Source organism: Orbicella faveolata, unplaced genomic scaffold (assembly GCF_042242905.1).
Source record: "Orbicella faveolata isolate gen_17 unplaced genomic scaffold, um_ofav_v1 contig_24, whole genome shotgun sequence".
NCBI classification, from domain to species: Eukaryota; Metazoa; Cnidaria; class Anthozoa; order Scleractinia; family Merulinidae; genus Orbicella; species Orbicella faveolata.
Genome location: NW_028301552.1, coordinates 12874724 through 12894302, shown reverse-complemented (window position 1 = coordinate 12894302; position 19579 = coordinate 12874724). Strand labels below are relative to the sequence as shown.

At 38.0% G+C, this 19579-nt stretch overlaps 1 protein-coding gene across 2 annotated transcripts; it reads right to left on the bottom strand.

The window, feature by feature from the left end:
* Nucleotides 1-326: 326 nt before the first annotated feature.
* Nucleotides 327-19555, bottom strand: LOC110052397 (uncharacterized). 2 transcript variants are annotated; one of them, XM_020758522.2, is made up of 14 exons: nucleotides 19407-19555; nucleotides 18212-18334; nucleotides 17175-17292; nucleotides 16527-16603; nucleotides 15715-15766; nucleotides 15255-15352; nucleotides 11759-11883; nucleotides 9682-11363; nucleotides 8033-8111; nucleotides 3894-3978; nucleotides 3294-3342; nucleotides 2963-3063; nucleotides 1672-1755; nucleotides 327-909 (listed from the first exon to the last, which is right to left on the bottom strand). In XM_020758522.2, exons 1-14 carry the CDS (start codon nucleotides 19443-19445, stop codon nucleotides 862-864), a joined length of 2760 nt encoding a protein of 919 aa, XP_020614181.2. In that variant the 5' UTR covers nucleotides 19446-19555; the 3' UTR covers nucleotides 327-861. The 2 variants fall into 2 exon arrangements, with proteins under 2 accessions (XP_020614181.2, XP_089147471.1); XM_089291345.1 differs by having other exon boundaries at nucleotides 327-1755.
* Nucleotides 19556-19579: the final 24 nt, after the last annotated feature.

Here is a 19579-nt window from a genome sequence, read left to right as displayed (position 1 = left end):
TTAAAAGATATTATCTTTCATGTATTCACTTGTATTCTTCACCATTTACAGGTATGTTACGAATTCACGACGTAGCCAGCTCCCAGTTGGCTTGATAGCTCAGTTGGTAGAGCACTGCACCGGTATCGCAGGGGTCATGGGTTCGAATCCCGTTCAAGTCTGAATTTTTTTGTGTGCATAACTGCGATGATCAATCATGTCTTCGTATCTTTCTCCGCAGGTCAAATATTTGATCTTTCATCTATTGACTTGTATAGGATACGAAAACCGGTACCGTACTTTTGAAAGTCGATCATAAAGCCCGTCATAAACTACTAGTTCATTCATTGTTGTCCAGTGGTTTCCTTTTATTTCAATATCTGACTTCAATTATAATAATGCTGGATAATTTGTACAAAAATATCATAACAAAACCTGGAATATTTGTAAGTAAATGTGATAACAAAACTAAATATTTCTGTTTTATATGACACATTCCAAAGAAAATTTTAACTATAATAATGCTGGATAATATATACGTAAATATGATAACAAAAATAAATATTTCTGTTTTATATTATACATTTCAAAGAAAATTTTAATTATAATATTGCTGGATAATTCATACGAAAATATGATAACAAAACCTGGATAATATGTACGTAAATGTGATGACAAAACCAAATATTTCTGTTTTATATTACACGTTTAAAAGGAAATGCTAACTTTTATCGAAGAGAATAACGTTAGAAACATAGATTACATAATAAACGCAAATTCTGTCTTGGAATATAAGCATAAATTTTTAATAACTCTTTGAACTGTTGTGTCAGAAGTTGTAAACATGCCGGATGAATGGAGAAGTTATTTCTGCATTAGGACTTAATTAGTTGACGTTGATGCTGGTGCTTCCAGCAGTGAAAGCTCCGCCTGGAATGAAAAAAAAAAAGGTGAGAGTACAAAAACTGCGCTACCGAAATAAAGCCGTAATAACGCGGTAATAGCGCAGCAATAAACGCGGCAATAACGATGCAATAACGTGGTAGTAACACAGCAATAACGCAGCAATAACCTGACAATAACGCGGTAATAACGCGGTAATCGCGCAGTAATAACGCAGTAATAAGGCGGAAATAACGCAGTAAAACGCTGATATAACATAAAACGCAGTAATAACGCAGAAATAACGCCGTAATGACGCAGCAATAACGCAGAAATAACGCCGTAATGACGCAGCAATAACGCAGTAATAACGCGGCAACAAACGCGGTAATAACGCGGCGAAGTAAAGTGGCGCAGGTTGGAATTCTTTTGTCTCTTCCCATCGCTCTGCGTGCGCCCACTGTTCTCCATTCAACCTCTCCCTTGGAATAAAATTTTCTTTGCGAGTACCTGGAGAGATGGAAGAATTAACTATAGAGTTGTTGTTGTTGTTGTTGTTGTTTTTATTTTACGTGCCAACATTCAAAAAGAACCCGTTACACCATATGGGCCCAAGCGGATGCCTCTCGAAAGCTGTTGCTTTCATTCGTGATCTGAAGCAATGTTAACGGTAACGCAGAAATAAGGCATAATCTGAACCGATTTCAAAACAATTTTAACAACTTCCAGAATCCCACCAACTTGCTATAAGAAAATCGGGAGGTGAGCCCCCCAAGAACCGACAGAACATGCAAGAAAATTAACACATACCTCGTCTTGAGTTTTACCCACAACCTTCATGTAGAGCATCACCAAAGTTTCTGGAAGAAGCACTTTGCTGACGTAATCAAAATACTGGCGGAAAAAAAAATGGATAAGTTACAGGTTAGAACCGTGAACCCGGGAAAATGTCACTAGATCACTTCCGCCCGTACGAAATATCAGTCACTTTCGTTAACAAACAACCTCGTTTGGGTGTAAAGATGAGAGAGACCCTGGGAACGAGGTTGGTGGGTGACATCCATTCTTAACGCTCAAACTGATTGTTACTGAACTCCAAACAACAAAACCTCGATGAACAAATTGAAGGAAAGCGAATACATCGTACGATCACCAAATTTCCCTGGAGACATTTTTCTTTGTCAAGGTTCCTTGAAAGTAAGGCAGAAAAGCCATACACGCAGAAAGAAAAGTTCTAATCTGGATCTGATTATCGAATTTCCTTGCGATCGAGATAAGATCGAGACTAGCAGTCGGCCGCAACTTAGAGGAAAGCACAACTCAATCCATAATCTGTCGAACCTACCGACCGACGAAAGAGAAACCTAATGGTAATAAGACCATTTTCGTATTCTCGTTATTGGACTGCGCCGTTCTTTTTTTCTGGCATTGCCCCGCACGAGTCTTCATTGTAAGCCAGTTCCGATCCTCCGCAGGAAAAAAGATGGCAGCTGTACATTTCATCGCAATTCAATGCGAACCTTACACAGCCTATAAAGTACAAGGAAAGTTTTTTTTTTTTTTGGCAATATTCTTCCCAGTGCTAACGACATTGTGCAAGTTAAGTTACAAGGTTTCAGAACGTTTCTGAGCGTTGTTAAAGTTTTCGTGCGCCAAGACTGAATAATGTTGGTAAATGTACCAGTCGCCAACATTTTTCCTACGGAGAATACGAGTTGATCTATTTACGTCCAGGTCTGGCAAAATAGGTTCTTGTATTTTGGCATAGTTATTGGCAATTTAGGCTGTGACGGAGATATAGCTGTTAAGTACCAGAAAAATAAATAAACCTGGATTTGGTCCTTGAATATATGTAGTATGTATTCACATCTGTATTATGTATTTTCTTGCATTATAAATTTGCAATCTCAAAGTCACACTCCATGGTTAAAATATTTCACTGCAACCCACATGTAAGAACCCGCGTGATCTTGCTTGGCTAAACAGGTTCTTACACGCTGGTTTTTACTGAACTGGGTGCCTCTTTAATACACAAGCATCCAACATACAACCATCCGCGTCCTTTACGAGAGTAGTCAGCTAGCGAAGCCTTAAACGTTACCTTGCTGTGCTTGTAACAAAACATGCTAGTCAGTACTCCCATAATTATGTCTCGTTGTTCCTCGGAAAATGGACCAAACTGTACTTGGAAAGCTAAATCTCCTGCAGCATGATGACAAAAGGCGACGGCGTCAGTTCGAATAAATATTTTGGTGTACACAAGATTTTGGACACCGAGGAAAAAGGACTGGGGACGATTTATTGGATTGAAACTCCAAGAACAAACACAAGAACAAAACGTTCTCAAACTTGGTTAATTGATAAACGTTCAGATAATATTTATAAATACAGAAATTGGAAAATTATAAACAACTCAAAGAAACTAACAATACCTTTCACCTTTCCACCTGCTTTGTAATCCTCGTGACGCCGGTTATACACCTACATCAACATAAAATAACACGCATGAAAGAAATACATTTTAATACGCACATTAAACCCAATTGAACGCAGGAGTCATAGTCGTCATAGTATTTCGATCGCACAAAACAAATTGGTGTATTTTCCAGGAAATTTGAAGCAAAACAAAGGCATACACGCCTGCAGTCACTTAAGCGACCACTAAGGTACTCACGAACGCACCCTAGAATGAAAGAACAAATGAACGAATGAACGTATGGACGAACCTACGAGCCCACGAACGCACGACCGCACGAACTCACGAACGCACGACCGCACGAACGCTCGAAACCACGAACGTAACAACGTACGTACAAATGAAGGAACGAGTAAACGAACGCCTAGAAGCTACAACACAGGCAGAATTACTAATATTAGTCCTATTTAAACGTTAATTGGGATGGCCTTTGGTTATTTATATCATTCTTCGCCAACCGCAAAAAGATTTATTCCTTTATACCTATTATTATCTCCTGGTATGATTTTAAATTTCCTTTCCATTTGAAGTTAAAGTTAATTTGTATATATCACACCTTGCCCTCAAATATTTCCCTCAGTTTACTAGCGTGCTCCCACACTAGGTACTCCGTTTGCTCGGCAGTGAGTTCTTCGATAGTGCTGTACAGGGTAGCAAAGCAAAGGTAGAGGAAAAACATAAAAATGTGACAAAAAAAAAACACTATATGGGGAACAGACGGACCTTAGTCAACATGTGTACGTGCCTGCTCCCGCAATTTCGATGAAAATAACTCACACAAATTTAGCAGTAATTCAGATTAAGTTTAAAAATAACGAAATCGTACATTTCAATCATCAGCAAATATCTGCAACCTCATTCCCAGGGTCCCGCAGGACCTGTTAACGAGGTTGCAAAACATCTGTTTCGCTAAGTGGGTATAGCGATGAAAATTTCGTGAGATTCATTACCTACTAAATGATCACAATAAACTCGCCATGACGAGCCTATAAAATTAACTTATGCTTCGCCGCATTCAAAGAAATAAGTTCTAATTTTGGTGTCAGCTTTATCAATAAGGAACTAGGGAAAAATTACATCATTAACTGGGTGAAAAGGAATAGAGGTTGCTGTTTTATAGTTAATCAAAGAGAGGAAATGGTTAAGAAACCTGGCAAAGTTCTTTGTTGTATGTTTTTATTTGCTATTTTGGGGATTGACCCTACAAACAACCTGAAAAAATACAAAAGGTGGTTATGTGTGCTCATAACACTAACCAATAGGAGCATTGCGATTATGTAATTCTTACGAGTGCCTGCCTGTAAAAATCAGACATATTCTTAATTTCGCGGCAAGGGTCGAAAATTCGATTTCGCTCATATTCTTATGGTAGATAGGCTAAGGCATGACAAAAACTACTGGATAGTTTTTTTTGGAAAAATATGCTTTTATTTCGAAGAAATATGCAAATTACCAAATTCCGTTAAAAGCGTCATTTGACGCACCATTTTATTCAACAAGTTTGAGAGCCTCGCATGCAAAACCACATCATTCTTCCGTCTTAAAAACACTCAAATATTTTTGTGTAGTGTTTAAATGTGTACTGGGTTGATTTTAGGGAATGTAGCGTTGTCTTTTTGGGTGCATGTATTTCATTTACTTAAAAGTACTTCGTGAATATAATTAATTTTCACCATGTGCGAAACCTTCAAATGGATTAAGCTTCTGGTGGTTGATTCGCATAAGGATGGTCTACAGATTCCTGTAAAAATTTCTTTGGGCAAATAATTGTGAGCGACGCGAGAGCTTTTCAAAGTACGTCAAAAATGCAAATATTTGACCATCCGACATTTTTTTATTTTTACTTTATTTGTCTTAAGTGTTTTTAATATTTCTAACTGTAAAGCGCTTTTGAACTTTTAGGATATTGGCGCTATATAAATATTTTATTATTATTATTATTATTATTATTATTATTATTATTATTATTATTATTATTATTATCCGTCGTCAAATTTCAGTTTATGGGTTAGACATTTATTAATTTTAGCATGCGCCACATGACTTGACCTATAACAAGTTGAAATAGACACAGAGCTGATAATTTCGATAATGTTCTAACCTTATTTGTTGTAAAAGGCAAGTCCAAAGCCGATTTGACGTGTTTCTTGTCGATCTCTCACCATTCGTCGTTCATAAAGCAGAAGTTTGCTTTTGTTTACACGGGGTTAACGTCCGATGTACATTGCCTACGGTCAACGTATTATTGGTCGAATACCATGAATCTGTGACCATCGTTCTGCGCATATGAACATCACTGCATCTAAGTCAAAAAAGGTTGAGTCATTTGTAGATAGCTGCTTGCTTTGCACTGCGCCAAAATATTACGTTTGATCGATCGCTGACCATTGCTGATAAGCGTGTCGGCGCAGCACAATCTTACAGCCGTTATTTGTTCGTCACGCAATGCTGTCACGGCATATGCTGCACATTTTGATCTATTTTGTATAGAGCACTCTCAGGATAAGTGAAACAATTTAATCATTGTTCATCTGTTTGTTCACATATGTAATAATATGTGTATATTTAAATAATCGTATTCTATAGTGTAGGTGGCCTCGGTCCAAATCACGTTTGTTGTACGTTCTAATGTTTCAAACAACAGCTGATAAAGCTAGTGGCTGTACTCACTAGAATTTTAAAAAAATCGTCATAAACAAATTATAGATCAATGAAGCAAGAACTAGCTGAAATAAAAATAGGAAATCACAACGTGTCTAATTCGTGAGAAAAACAGAGTAAATTTAATTAGTAATTACGTGAGTAAATAGCCCTGACCATGCTATTTTATTTGGCGTATTTTGTTTGCTTAGTGGAGGCATTAGTATGTTTGTAACAGAAAACAGAGGACTGTTGTCAATACAGTCCAAACCCATTGTCAGTAAAATATTGTAAATAAAACACCTATTGACCGTTACCTGCGCGGACACCATTTGGTCGTTCCGATAAGGGTTTCATTATTGTCTTTACCCCTATTAAGCGGCCACCTAAAATTCAAAAACTTTATTTTGGAAAGGGCGATGGCAGATAAGAGTCTGAAATTGAAGGTGCATGACGAGTGATGATTCAAGCACACGTCTATCATGATTGTCTTCAATTGAATCGATGCTCACCAAGAAATTTATAACCCGATAGTGAAAAATTAAATATTTAAGGTACACCAACCTCTATTTAAGCGGCTAGCCCCATTAAGCGGTCACCACCCATTTCCCCGAGGGTAGTCCACTGTATTACATGTAAACAGGAGCCATGTAAACCAAAAATAATTGCACAGCGCGAAAAGACCTAGGTATGAGTTTAGCGTTACAGTATTTGGCAGGGCATGTAGGTAGCTGTGGTCGAGTAAAAGATAACAACAGGGGCAATGGTAAACTATTCATTCTTTTCATTACTTAATTTAATCTCTTCCTACTCAACACGATTGTGTGCTCCCAGTGGTTCCAAGCCTTACGGAGCCTTAGGATTAGTATTAGGATAGAAATTGTCCTACCACTACCCCCTAAAATGGGATGACAGCATTGGGTGACGAGCAAGGAACCGCTGCAAACGAGGATTCAAACTACGATGATTAAACGTAATATTTTGGTGTAGTGCAAAGCAAGCAACTATCTACAAATGACTTAGCCGTTTTGACTTAGATGCAGTGGTGATCATGTGTCGAAAGAGGGTCGCAGATTCATGGTATTCGACCATTAAATAAGTTGACAGTTGGCGATGTACATCGGACGTTATGTAAACAAAAGCAAACTTCTGCTTTATGTGCGACGAATGGTGAGAGAAACACGTCAAATCGGCTTTGGACCTGCCTTTTACAGCAAATGAGGTTAGAACATTTCGAAATTATCAGCTCTGTGTCTATTTCAACCTAACATAGGTCAAGTCATGTGGCGCATACTAAAATATACGTCTAACCCGTAAATTGAAATTTGACGAAGGAATGGTCAAATATTTGCATTTTTTAAGGTACTTTATAAAGCTCTCGCGTCGCTCACAATCATTTGTCCAAAGAAATTTTTACAGGAATCTGTAGACCATCCCTCAGCGATTCAACCACCAGAAGCTTAATCCATTTGAAGGTTTCGCACATAGTGAAAATTAATTATTTTCACGAAGTACTTTTAAGTGAATGAAATACCTGTCTTCGAAATTTAATTATTTTGCACCCAAAAAGACAACGTAACATTCCCTAAAATCAACCCAGTACACATTTAAACATTGCACAAAAATATTTGAGTGTTTTTAAGACGGAAGAATGATGTGGTTTTGCATGCGAGGCTCTCAAACTTGTTTAATAAAATGGTACGTCAAAGGACGCTTTTAACGGAATTTGGTAATTTGCATATTTCTTTGAAATAAAAGAATATTTTGCCAAAAAAACTATCCAGTAGTTTTTGTCATGCCGTAGCCTATCTACCGTGAAAATATGAGCGAAATCGAATTTTCGACCCTTGCCGAGTTATTTTCCATTTGTATGGACAGGGACTCTTACATAGTCAATGAGCATAAAACAAAAGATGTGCAGGGTCAAGGACCTTCCAACATAAATCTTAGCCTGTTTGTTTGCTACTTTGATGTTTACCGGGCTTCCTAGCCGTTTCTTTCTATCAACTATGTTTCAAGTGAGGCCAATAATACACAGCTTGTAGAACACGTTACCTGACATTAACAATCATAGGAGGTCTGTCTTCAATTGTGATTGGCTCCAACGGGCTACACCCAGGCTCCGCAAAGGCATCTAAATTTCGAAACAAAATTTTAACATGTGACTACAACAGACAAAACCAACACCTATTAACTAATACTAATTTTTACTTCTAAATTGAAGAAATCTAAAATGACAAGTTTACTAGAATACCGGTAGAAATCACCATCGAGGTGCTTTTGTAACAGAACAAGAATCAGTAAGATTGCGAAAGCGACATAAATGGCAAGTACTAACAAACTTTGAAGAGCTAACTAGAACGTTAACCAATAGTCTCAACTGTGTATTTGAACACAATCCCATTCCTCACGTTATAGGGCCAGAGATAACATAAGGAAAAAAAAACGGAATGAGTTTTGTTACCATTCAAAGCCAAAAAATAGAGCTCCGTAGAAGCACACTTTACTTGCAAGGGAGGGCAAAAGTAGAAAATATTACATCCTTGAGTCGTTTAATGCGCTTCTACTTTTTGATTAGCACTTTTAAAAGGACGGATCAGACAGAAAGAGAATCAACGAGGGTTGACCAGAGCTGACAACAGTTCAAATAACTGCTGATTTTTTTTACCGCTGTGCTGGATGCGCTCTCATTCATTACGCCATTTCCGCGTTGCTTTTTGCCCGTGTCAAAACGAGTCTGCAAATGAAACCATTCATACCAAAATGTTGTCACACACTCTGGTTTCAATACTCATACAGCTACTTACACTACTTACAAGGCTGACGCATTTACTTACACTACTTACAATACTTCTTATTCAACATGATTAATTCCGTCACTTACAATACTAAGTCTTACGCTAATTATATTACTTACAATACACTACATACACCACTTACAATACAATACGATCACTTATTACATCTCTCAGTTACTACGCAAGCTGTGATTGGTTAATTTAGCGGGCCGTACTCTACTGTACGGCCCGCTAAAGCTGTCTTTGTTGCCCACTGAAATGTTTCGTGATTTATCACCACGTGTTCTTAACTTTTATAGCAAGTAAAAGTCTAAAACTTTCTTTTACTTTAAATTGTGTATTAAAAGGTGCTAACGACTTAACAACAATTTCAAATTGACTCGTTTTGCTTTCGACTTGCCTCAGAAATTTGAAACCGTTCCGCTTGAATAGAAATCGTTCCCGAACCCGTCCGAAACACAGGAGAGATATAATAAATATCTTACTAACTTCTTCTTCTCGGTCCGTACTGTAATTTACGAATCCTCTTTTTCACCCCGTCGATTCATAAATCGAAGGAGAAAAGACTCGGTCCGTAACTTACAGTACGGACCTCGAACTCGGTTAGTAAGAGGTATTTACGCTACTTACAATACTAATGCTTACACTACTTACAGTACAATACGATAACTTAAAAAAAAAAAAAAAAACTCCTATGGAAATGTATTTCGCCTATACTTTTATGCAAATCAAACGCACTTGCATGAAGACTCGCTTTGAAACAGAGGTTCAAGGCAACGCGGAAGTGGCCCATTTGAACGTGTTTGTTTGGCCGCGCTCTGTTTAAAACCGATGACGGATGACAAGACTCTTTCCAACCCTCACCCCTCAACTCTCGCTGACTCTCCACGTTCAATCAACCTTTACCTTCCAGGGTTTCAGCTGTAGTTCTATTAACACTTTTCATTTGTCGTTTGGTGATCCTTTTCTTTGCTGGCTTTAAGACCTTCCTCTCCGAAACGTCTGCTTTTGCATCTGCCCTTCTCGTTTTCCTTTTCTTAGAGTTTAAGCCTCCCCTGGCTTCTCGGTTAGAAGTTGATGAAGTCTGACTGTCTGTCGAAAAAACAGAAGTTAATAAATCTTGGTCATCAGACAAGTCGGACCCTTTTCGCTTTCCGGCTGCACTTCGTCCGGCCTTTGGTGACTCGAAATCGTTATCATCGCCGATTCTAACAGCGGTTGAGTCAGCAGCCGCCTTTCTATGGCATGCAGCTTCATCGCCAGAGGCAGTTTTCACTTTCTTAAGAGCATTTCTCTTTGACAATCGAGAGCTAACAGGACTTGAATCGACCTCAGTAGCACCAGTGATAGCGTCAGTTCTCTCTCCTATGCCCGAAGTTTCATCGCCAGATGCAGTTTTTGGTTTCTTAAGAGTACTATTCTTTGACAATAGCGCGCACAGTGGAATTGAATCAACGTCAGTAGAGTCAGTGATAGAGTCGACCCCATTTCTTTTGCCAGTAGCTTCATCGCTACGTGTAGATGCAGTTTCCGGTTTCTTAAGAGTATTTTTCTGTGACATTCGAACGCGAAGAGGAACTGAATCGACGTCAGTAGAATCAGTGTGAGAGTCCTCTTTCTTTCGTTTTCCTGTAGCTTCATCGCTGCGTGTGGACGCAGTTTCCTGTTTCTTAAGAGTATTTCTCTTCAACATTCGAGCGTGAAGAGGAACTGAATCGACGTCAGTAGAATCAGATTCAGGAAAGGAGTCAGTTTCCCCTCTTTTGTTTGCATCTTCACTTTCAAAGGCAGTTTTGGGTTTTTTAACAGTGTTTTTCTTTGACAATCTAAAGCTCAGAGGAATTGAATCGACCTCAGTATAATCAGTCGTAGAGTCGTCTCCTTTTCGCTTGTCTGTAGCTTCATCGTCACTTGCAGTTTTTGGTTTCTTAAGAGCATTTTTCGTTGACAATCGGGAGCTGAGAGGAATTGAATCGACCTCAGTAGAATCAGTTATAGAGTCGATTTCTTTTCCTTTGCCTGTAGCTTCATTGTCAGATGCAGTTTTTGGCTTCTTAAGAGCATTTTTCTTGGACAAACGCTCACGAAGAGGTATTGATTCGATGCCAATAGAATCAGATTCTGAACCCGATCTGCAACGTTTCGACTCAGAAGTTGTAAAAGCAGTCGACTTTGTATCAACATTGTCACAGTTCTTTACATTTTTCAGTGACCCAGCGTCTTCAGCGCAAATGGTTGCTCTATATTCTTCGTTCTCTGGACACAAACCAGATGCAGCGCTGCAATTCTCTGAGGAGTCATTTGGTAAATGGTTATCTTCATCTCTATGTCTTGAGAGAACACCACTGTCATGTTCTCCTGGATTTTCGACCTCTCCTTGAAATGTCAAGACCTCTTGACTGTCTATTTCACTACCAAGCTTATTAACCCAGGAAATACGGCCAGGCTTCCCATAAGTACCACCTTCTGATTCGTTACAGACAGTGGACCTTTCAGTGTTCTTTCCATTTAACTCGACTTCCACACCAGCAGAAGAAGAAGTACAAAGACGGGCATCGTCATTTTTCTGTGCTTCACTTTTCTTGTTCCTAAATAGTGAACAGACAAGACAAAATTAACATTAAACAATTTTAAATACAACTCCACGAAATTTTGCACTCAGCTAAATAATCCAAAATTTTCGAAATGGCGCCAAATGGTACAAAAATTTCATCGAAAAGTTTCCGGAAAATCCCAAAATCATTGAATTTCCGAAATGCAAACTATTCAACCGGAAATTCCAGAGGAAAAATCTACTGGAACGGAATATCTTGGTAACAAATTTCCGAAACTTTCTCACGAGGCCTTTTGTGGTAATTAACGCTGATCCAGTCAGCTTTGACAATTTCCGGAAATTCAAAATGGAATTTTTGGACGAATGGAAAGCTTTCAGGGTGACACAGAGGTCAATGATTTATTCACTGTGTCATATACCATTCCTTACATATTCTTTAGGGCGGCCCTCTTCTTTTGGGTAGAATGTGTCACACAAGCAGGGTCCTTGTTGAAGTACTTGCTGATGGTCGATTTAGAAGGTGCTGGCTGTTGTCTTGCAACATCTTGAATCACCTTTAATAAATTAAAACCATTTTAATACCGTCAACTTCCGACAGTAACGACCCTCGTTACTTTCAAAATTAGCACCCTTTAGGGCTCGTTGCTTTCAGGGGGTCGTTACCTTCAAGGTGTCGTTACTTTCGGGAAGCAAAAAAACGTTTATATGAAGTTGGTAGGGCTGAGCGGTTTTGTTTTACAAAATAAAACATGGAAATTCGTGAAAACATTTCTTTAAAAATCAAACCAAATTCTTCGTTCCAGTTTTACAGCTATGTTGCTGCCACATGGGTGAGCTCTTCATGTCTAGATCGTGTTGTCAGTGACCGACAGGAAAGCTAGTCAGATATCGTAAACTGTCTCTACCTCATGACGCCCTGCTATGTTAGTCTGCTTAAACAATATTTCAGAGCGTTGACCGAGTTTTCAACTCAAGTTTGAAGAAACGTTCCTTTTAACACGCACCTGTTGAAATGATACAGAGTTATCAATTTTAATTCAAAGAAAAGTTACGGTTAATGAAAATTCTATGCTTTTTGTTTTAACACGGTACAACATAAACTGACGAAGCACGAATTTAAATTTCACGGCGCTAGGTGGCATAAGCGATACCTTCCCTTGTTGTAGAGTGCCTTAAATCAACTGATCTTTCAGTAGCTTTCACTTGACTACTGATTGGAAAAATGAATATACCACAGAACCTTGGTCTCACTATTTTTGGTGGGAGAGGGAGAGCGGAAGGGTGGGCTACTTTTGGAATTTATTAGCGGCATAATTTTCCGACGTTACAATTATTTTCAAGTACCCCCGACCCCTCCCTGGAATGGCAGGTATACCCTTACTAGGTTATTTTAGTAGGGCTAAGTAGCGTAAAAGCTTTCAAAACAGCGAGAATACAAAGCAAACATTCTTGTTACAACACTTACTAGTAAGAACACTCACACCAAATTTCTATTTCACATATTTTTCTTAAAATACTGTGTTACAGACTGCGCTTCCCGTTTTGGTAATAACCAAGTTACTCATAACTCAAAGGCGACAATTTGTAACTGCTTTGAAAGAATCTGGAAAGAATCCAGGTTCCACTATAAGTGGTCCTTATAGATGTGGTGTATACTGAGAATGTAGGCTATTTAGGTTCTTAAATGGATTAATTTAAGTAAGTGAAAAAGGTGGTTGCTGCTGGTGTGAATGAGTGAGGTCTCTCATGCCTTTATTGCTGATTTTTACTTTGTTTTGTTTTTCGTCTTAAGGTTACCGTATACCTTCAGGGGTGTCTCACGTCCAAGCGATGTAGCGCGTCCGGTTTAAGATGTAGATACCTAAACCCCTATATCAAATTAAAGCTTATAGAGCTGGCTATCAAACCATACCAAAAATTTTGAAATAAAATGAAGTGCCGATTTTTTCACGGCCACTAAATGCGAGCGTCCTAATCACCTTTTGGAAGCTACAAGTCAAAGCGAATTTTGTTTTTCGCCAATTTATTTTTTTCCTCGGTTTCAGGACAAAAAGCGCTAAAAAAGCGTGTCTGCGTTTTTCCACATTCAATTGCAGTAAAAAGTTACAGAACATTTTCAAAATAGGATTTAAAAAATGTGAAGTGATCGCACAAAAATTGCTCTCGGAGAAGAAATATTTCGAAATAAACAATTTGCAGACACGTTTTTGTTTTTTATATGTTAATCTAGCTACTGTCCAAATTTGAGGGCAATCAAACAAATCCCCTTTGAGTTGTAACTCTTTAAAGTGTCTGCTTCAAGCGAAAAAATTTATTCGAGAAAACAGCGCTAAGAAAAATCTCTTGCTTCGCAAACAAACTCCGCCCCCAAACGCCTTCAACTGGGTTCTCAGATCACTGAGCCAATCAGCGCTTGGAAAATTTACTACCATTAACTCGCGGTGAAATTTACGCGTGAATGTCGAAAAAACCCTTGTGTTTCGCAATGCGCTCAAGGCGGAGAGATAATTTTTCTGTAGCTCGGTTTTTCTGGAAGCTGGTCTGGCAAAATGGGGAAGACGAAAAAGGATACGAACGCTAGAGTGGCTGGGCGACGAGAACAAACTGAACAAAAGAAAGCGCGGCGGAGCAAATGTGCATGGATAATATTCCAATGGATCTCAATGAGTGGGGCGATTCATCAGTATCGGACTCAACAAAAGAGTCAATGTAAACATCGCTGTTATAGCTGTCGAGTTCCCAAATTTTTACAGAATCTTTCTCTACTCTTGACTCGATCTTTTTGCCCGCTTGATACGATAGCTATAGCTTCATCCGCGAGGCCAACTTTCGCTTCTTCACTCATTGATGTGTTTTCATTCGTTCTTCGCTTTTTCGAACTGGTAAACAATGTTTTCCGTGGCCCATGTTTACTTATAACTTAATAGAATTACATCTAATACGAAAAATGCTTGGATCTGAGTAGCCAGCCAATTCGTGGTATCCATATATTCCCGCGAAAGTAGTCTCGGTTGATTGCGTACACGTTATAGGGCTGTCAATCAAGAGGGAACTTTTACTTCCGGCCGTAACGTAAAACCTCCATTTCTCCGCCAATATTGAGTTTTTTTCAATTTTGTTTTCAGAAATTAGAGATTACTCTTCGACCATTACTTTGAACCAAAAATCCAAATTTGAAGAAAATTGCCGATCTGAAGGTATACTGTAACCTTAAGTTAAAAGCGAGATAACGTTTTATAGAAATTTACAGTAAATATCCTGCTCTAAATCCCCTAATCAACACCCTCATTTATGTCAGGCTTTTTGCCTTCAATACACTACAACAAGCCATGTTCAAATAAAAACCTCTTTCAATTTCTAGGATCAACAGGTTCTTACCCAGCAGCAGTTTAAGTGCCAACCTGTTAGCCTACAGGTTATTAATCACTGGTTCATATCGTTTCACAAAAAAGAAAGGTGATGGTGACGGTCAATGTTGTTAAAAATAACTGAAGGAATGGCATGATTTTTTTAGATCATGTGTACTTAAGGCATCTGCTGTCAAGTGTTGATCAATACCCTTAATTGATACCCTCAATTGATCCGTGACCTACCCTCGACGGACACCGATCAACACTCTATCAACATCTAGGTCAACTAATTTTCGATCGATGCATATGACTCGGTCAACCAACACTCAGCTGACTATCAACCGACCGTTGATCGACACTTGACCACAGATGCCTTTAGTACACATGATTATATTTTTTTTTACTACAAAAAGAAGTTCAACTTGGTTTTCTGTCACATGTACACTGTTACCTGAGTTGAACTTCTCCTCCAAGTGAACACCACTGATGCCCAGAAGGCAAAATATAAAGAATTTATAGTAGCCAACTAATTAACAATTAATTAATGTTCTGAATTACCAGTTAAAAATGCTTACCCCGCCTGCTGATGGCATGTCATGTGCAACTTGAGAAGCTAAACTGACAGTGACATTAAGCTTCTCTGAAAAGAAATCATAGCTTCCGTATCCTCCACCTAAAAATCGAAAAATTAAAGTGCTGGTAAGGCTTAAAACACTATACAACAACTTATTTCCCCTTGCATGACTCAAATAGCAGACAAGTAGAAAATTAATACATGTAATGTATGACTGGTATAGCTGTAAAGTCAAATAGTTTTGTTACTTTTGCAGTTTCATTTTTCTTTTTTATTGTTATAATTGTCATTGTTGTTTTTTCCCTAATGGTAGTGGTGGGAGCACAATATAGGTGCAAGCTAATTTTGTTTGGGTGATCGGGTGAATGTCTCAGTTGTGTTTGCATGTCAGGTTTTGTGCAGATATGTTGAGTTTTCTTTGAAAACATGACATTAAAAATTACTATGATAATCACAATTACCTGAATATCCACTTTGCTCTGAATTTTTCATAAGGCCATCTATAACTGATTCCTTTATTCAAAAGCCAAAAAGTTAGGAAACTTAATAATGAACAATTTAGTACCATTCAGCTCAACTTAACCAAACCGATCACAAGGAATCTTTAATCCTTTTGAGTGTCAAGGTGGTGTCTGTATTAAGTGGTTTGCACTGTACTACCCATTCATTTACTCAACAGATTTCTAAAAATTTAGCCACTGTAGTTAGTATAGGTACATGTAATCATACGAATGCAAGTGCATTAAGGATTTACATTATGAGACAGTGATATTAAAAAATGCACACAAAATAATATTGCACACATGTTAGTTTGCACTGCAGTGCAAATTAAGAATTGACAAATTCAATAAAATGGCCTGATCTTAGCCAATCACAATGGTTGAAAATTCCAGAGAGAGATCAAACATATGTCAAAGTCAGTGGACATCATGTGCACACTATTGCAGAGCTAAAATTACAGGTATGGGTTTTAGTTTGAAGTATTCTCTGTTTTCAATGTTAGTGAGTTTAAGCAGGTTTATATTCAATAAATCAAGAAATGTACATGTAAAGAATCTTTCTCAAGACTCCACTTGTGAATTACTTTAATTTCTTTCCAAAAACTTCTCTCTGAAATTTGAGTAGCCAGACTTGGGGTGTAGCTTATCTGCGAGTGCAGCTGATCCGCTGGTGTTTACAGTATTTCCTAAGTCATATAATAAAAAAATTTGCCAAGCATGTACTTGAATGTGTAAACTAAGTGGTTTGAACTATAAATTAATACTCTTTCCACCTGTTTCTGTCGAATCAAGACAGTTTGCTTGCATTTCCTTTTCTTGACAAATTGATACTGGATGCACAATTCAGGATCTTTAGTAGAATAAACATTATTTATTAAATAAATCAATAATCTATGAAAAAAAAATCAAAACAAAGAAATAAATTCATTACACTTGATACTCAAAACAGAATTTTAGTACATGGGGTGGAAAATTCAGTACTTTTTTTACGAAGAAAAATAAAGGATTGGTTCAAGTTTCTTGACTTTAGTTTATTATTGTTTACCAAGAAAATAGTGTGCATACCAAGAAAACACCAGTGACATGTGAAATATTTCACGGTGTACCACTGACAAGAGAGAGTTTCATAACTATTTTATAACATGACATAGAAAAACAGTGGCCGACACAGTCAATGCGACGTATGTGCTGCACTTGTTGGCAAGGTTGGATTTAACATCATCAAATACACAATGGCTTTCCTGTATTCGGATTGGCTGTACTTTCTACGGCATGGTATGAAATAGGTTATTGGTCCCAGACTCAGCCTTCCCCATTAACGCACGGTCAAAATACAAGTAACCTAGGTTGAAATAATTCTGAACTAGTTAGTACTTTTACTTCATAGTAAACGAGGATTTAAAAGCAAAATTCTATCTTACCAGGTAGCATTTCAGAACAATCACGATGAGATATCCTTGCACTCTTCTTTTTGTCTACAGCTTCTGATGGAGCCAAAACTTTTGCCAAAATAACATCCTCTAGCTTCAAAATTAACCGCTGCGCATCAAAAAAAGACTCAATTGTTTATTATAATATATTAAAATAAATTATGTTCTTTGGTTTCTCAGGCATCATACCATTTCACAAACATAGCATTTTCTAAAGACATGGTATATTCATTTTGCGCAAATAAAGTGTACTGATCTCACTGGTTTTATTTTGTTCAAACATAATTTTTCTAAGGTGTGAATGCCTGTACGCTTCTGGCTCCCTCACCAAAGTATGCATGTCTGATTAATAAATAAAACACTGAAAAAATTTTTTATTAAAAAAAATAAATGAATAAATGAATAAATGAATAAATAAAACACTACTGATCGTTTGCAAAATACATGGTAAAGTTGCATTGCATTGCATTGCATTGCGTAGGGGTTAGTTTTCAGCAGGAGGTCAACTGGTTTTCAAAGGCAGGCAAAACTATTTGATCTAAACTTCTAATATAGGAAAAACTTTTCTCTAGATGATCAAACCAGGCAGAAAAAATTGTTTTATTTTCCCCGTGCCCAGCCCTTGGTTGCGTTGCATTGCGTTGCATTACGATATGTTGCATTGTGTTGCATTGTGTTGCATTGCAAATAAAATGACCTATCTTGTCAGGACTGTCATGAAGGTCACCGATTACACTGTGTGATCAGTACATTTACAGCTATGAATGTCTCTATTTGATGAATGCATATTAAGTGCCTGCCAACAGCTATTTTGACCAACTGAAAGAGAGCTGAAATTCTTCCAGCAAATAAAAACTTGGTTAATTTTGAGGATGTGCAAGCCAGAAAACCCAGCTTATCTTGTCAATAAGCCTTCTAGGTTAATTCTTAGCTACAACCCAGAGTGCTATCATTCATGTTGCTTTGTTTTGCAATGTACAAGATAACCGATTGAACATGATTGTTGCAATGAATGAAGGCATACTTACATCAAAGTGTTCTTTTGTAAACCATTTGTAGCTGTTGGCTTTATTTTCTTTCAAAGACTGGCCTATATGTAGACACTCAGGTTGTATGGAAATTTCCACCACAACAATCTTTCGATCAAAAACCTTGACAAAAAATAAAATAAAATATCTTTAAAAAACAGTATTTAATATTACCTCATTTTATGTTCCCTGAGTTAACTAACAACTTGACAGGGGTCCAGTTGTTCAATAGTTTTTACCAAAATTTACAGGCTTTTTGATCTTGATCTCCAGGTTTCTGGTGGTTGAGGTTGAAAGGTTTGTTTTTATTGGCCAGGATGTTCCAGCCCTAATAAGCTTAAAGGAGAAGGTCACTCCCAAAAGCTTATTTTTGTCTTCTCCTATAGCAGGTAACCATTCAGCTTTTCTACTCACCGAAGTTTCAGCCTCTGAGGTGCCCGCTATCCTGAAGAATTCGTCTCGAAAGAAGCAGCTCCGGAGAGCACCATTTTAAAACTGTCTTGGCAGCCAGGCCTTGTTTATGTGACTTCATTATGTCTGACTAGAAATTGGTGGGAAGGAGAAAAACTTTGCATCCTTCACAAGGTCAGCAAAATCTATTTTTTTCAAGTGATTATCCACTTCGCTATCTTCAATACTATCAATTTGGAGTTTGGAACATGTTTGGCTCAAAATAACATGGCTCAAGAGCAGCCATAACCCAGAGTGGTAGTTAAAAGGCTTGTCGAAAGCCATTTGGACAAAATCCATCAGACGGAGTGACGTCACGAAAACGCGGCCTGGCTGCTGAGTACTGTTCAAAATAGCGGCAACGATGTCGATTCTTGGGCTTCTTTGGAGACGAATTTCATAAGGAAAACCTGCACTTTAGAGGCTGAAACTTCGGCGAGTGACTAAACTTGGTGCAAGGTTTTTATCGGCGTTGACAAAAACATACGTTGTTTGGAGTGACCATCTCCTTTAAGAGGAATAAATACTCTCTATATTTTAGACTCGTCTTCAGGCCTTTTGTCGCCCATTCGCATCCCCACAATACGACAGCCTTGACTTAAATATAAGCACGTAAATAAACTTACTCCATCTCGATCTCGATGAATCGCCAAAATCGCTAGATCGATCTGTTCTGGCGATTTCAGGTCTTCTATTGTTTCAAACAGTTACGTTGACTCTGATCTGCATGTAACAAACATCTCACCTTTGCATATATCGTGTTCCTCTTTATCTTTGGCCCCATTTAGAACAAGTTACTCAATTATTTCAGTAACATACATTGGTGTTTAATTTATTGTGTGAAGAAACGACCGCCAAACACTAACTCAGGCAGGGAATCCTCAACTAAGACTGGGAACTAAAATGAGCAACAGAAGG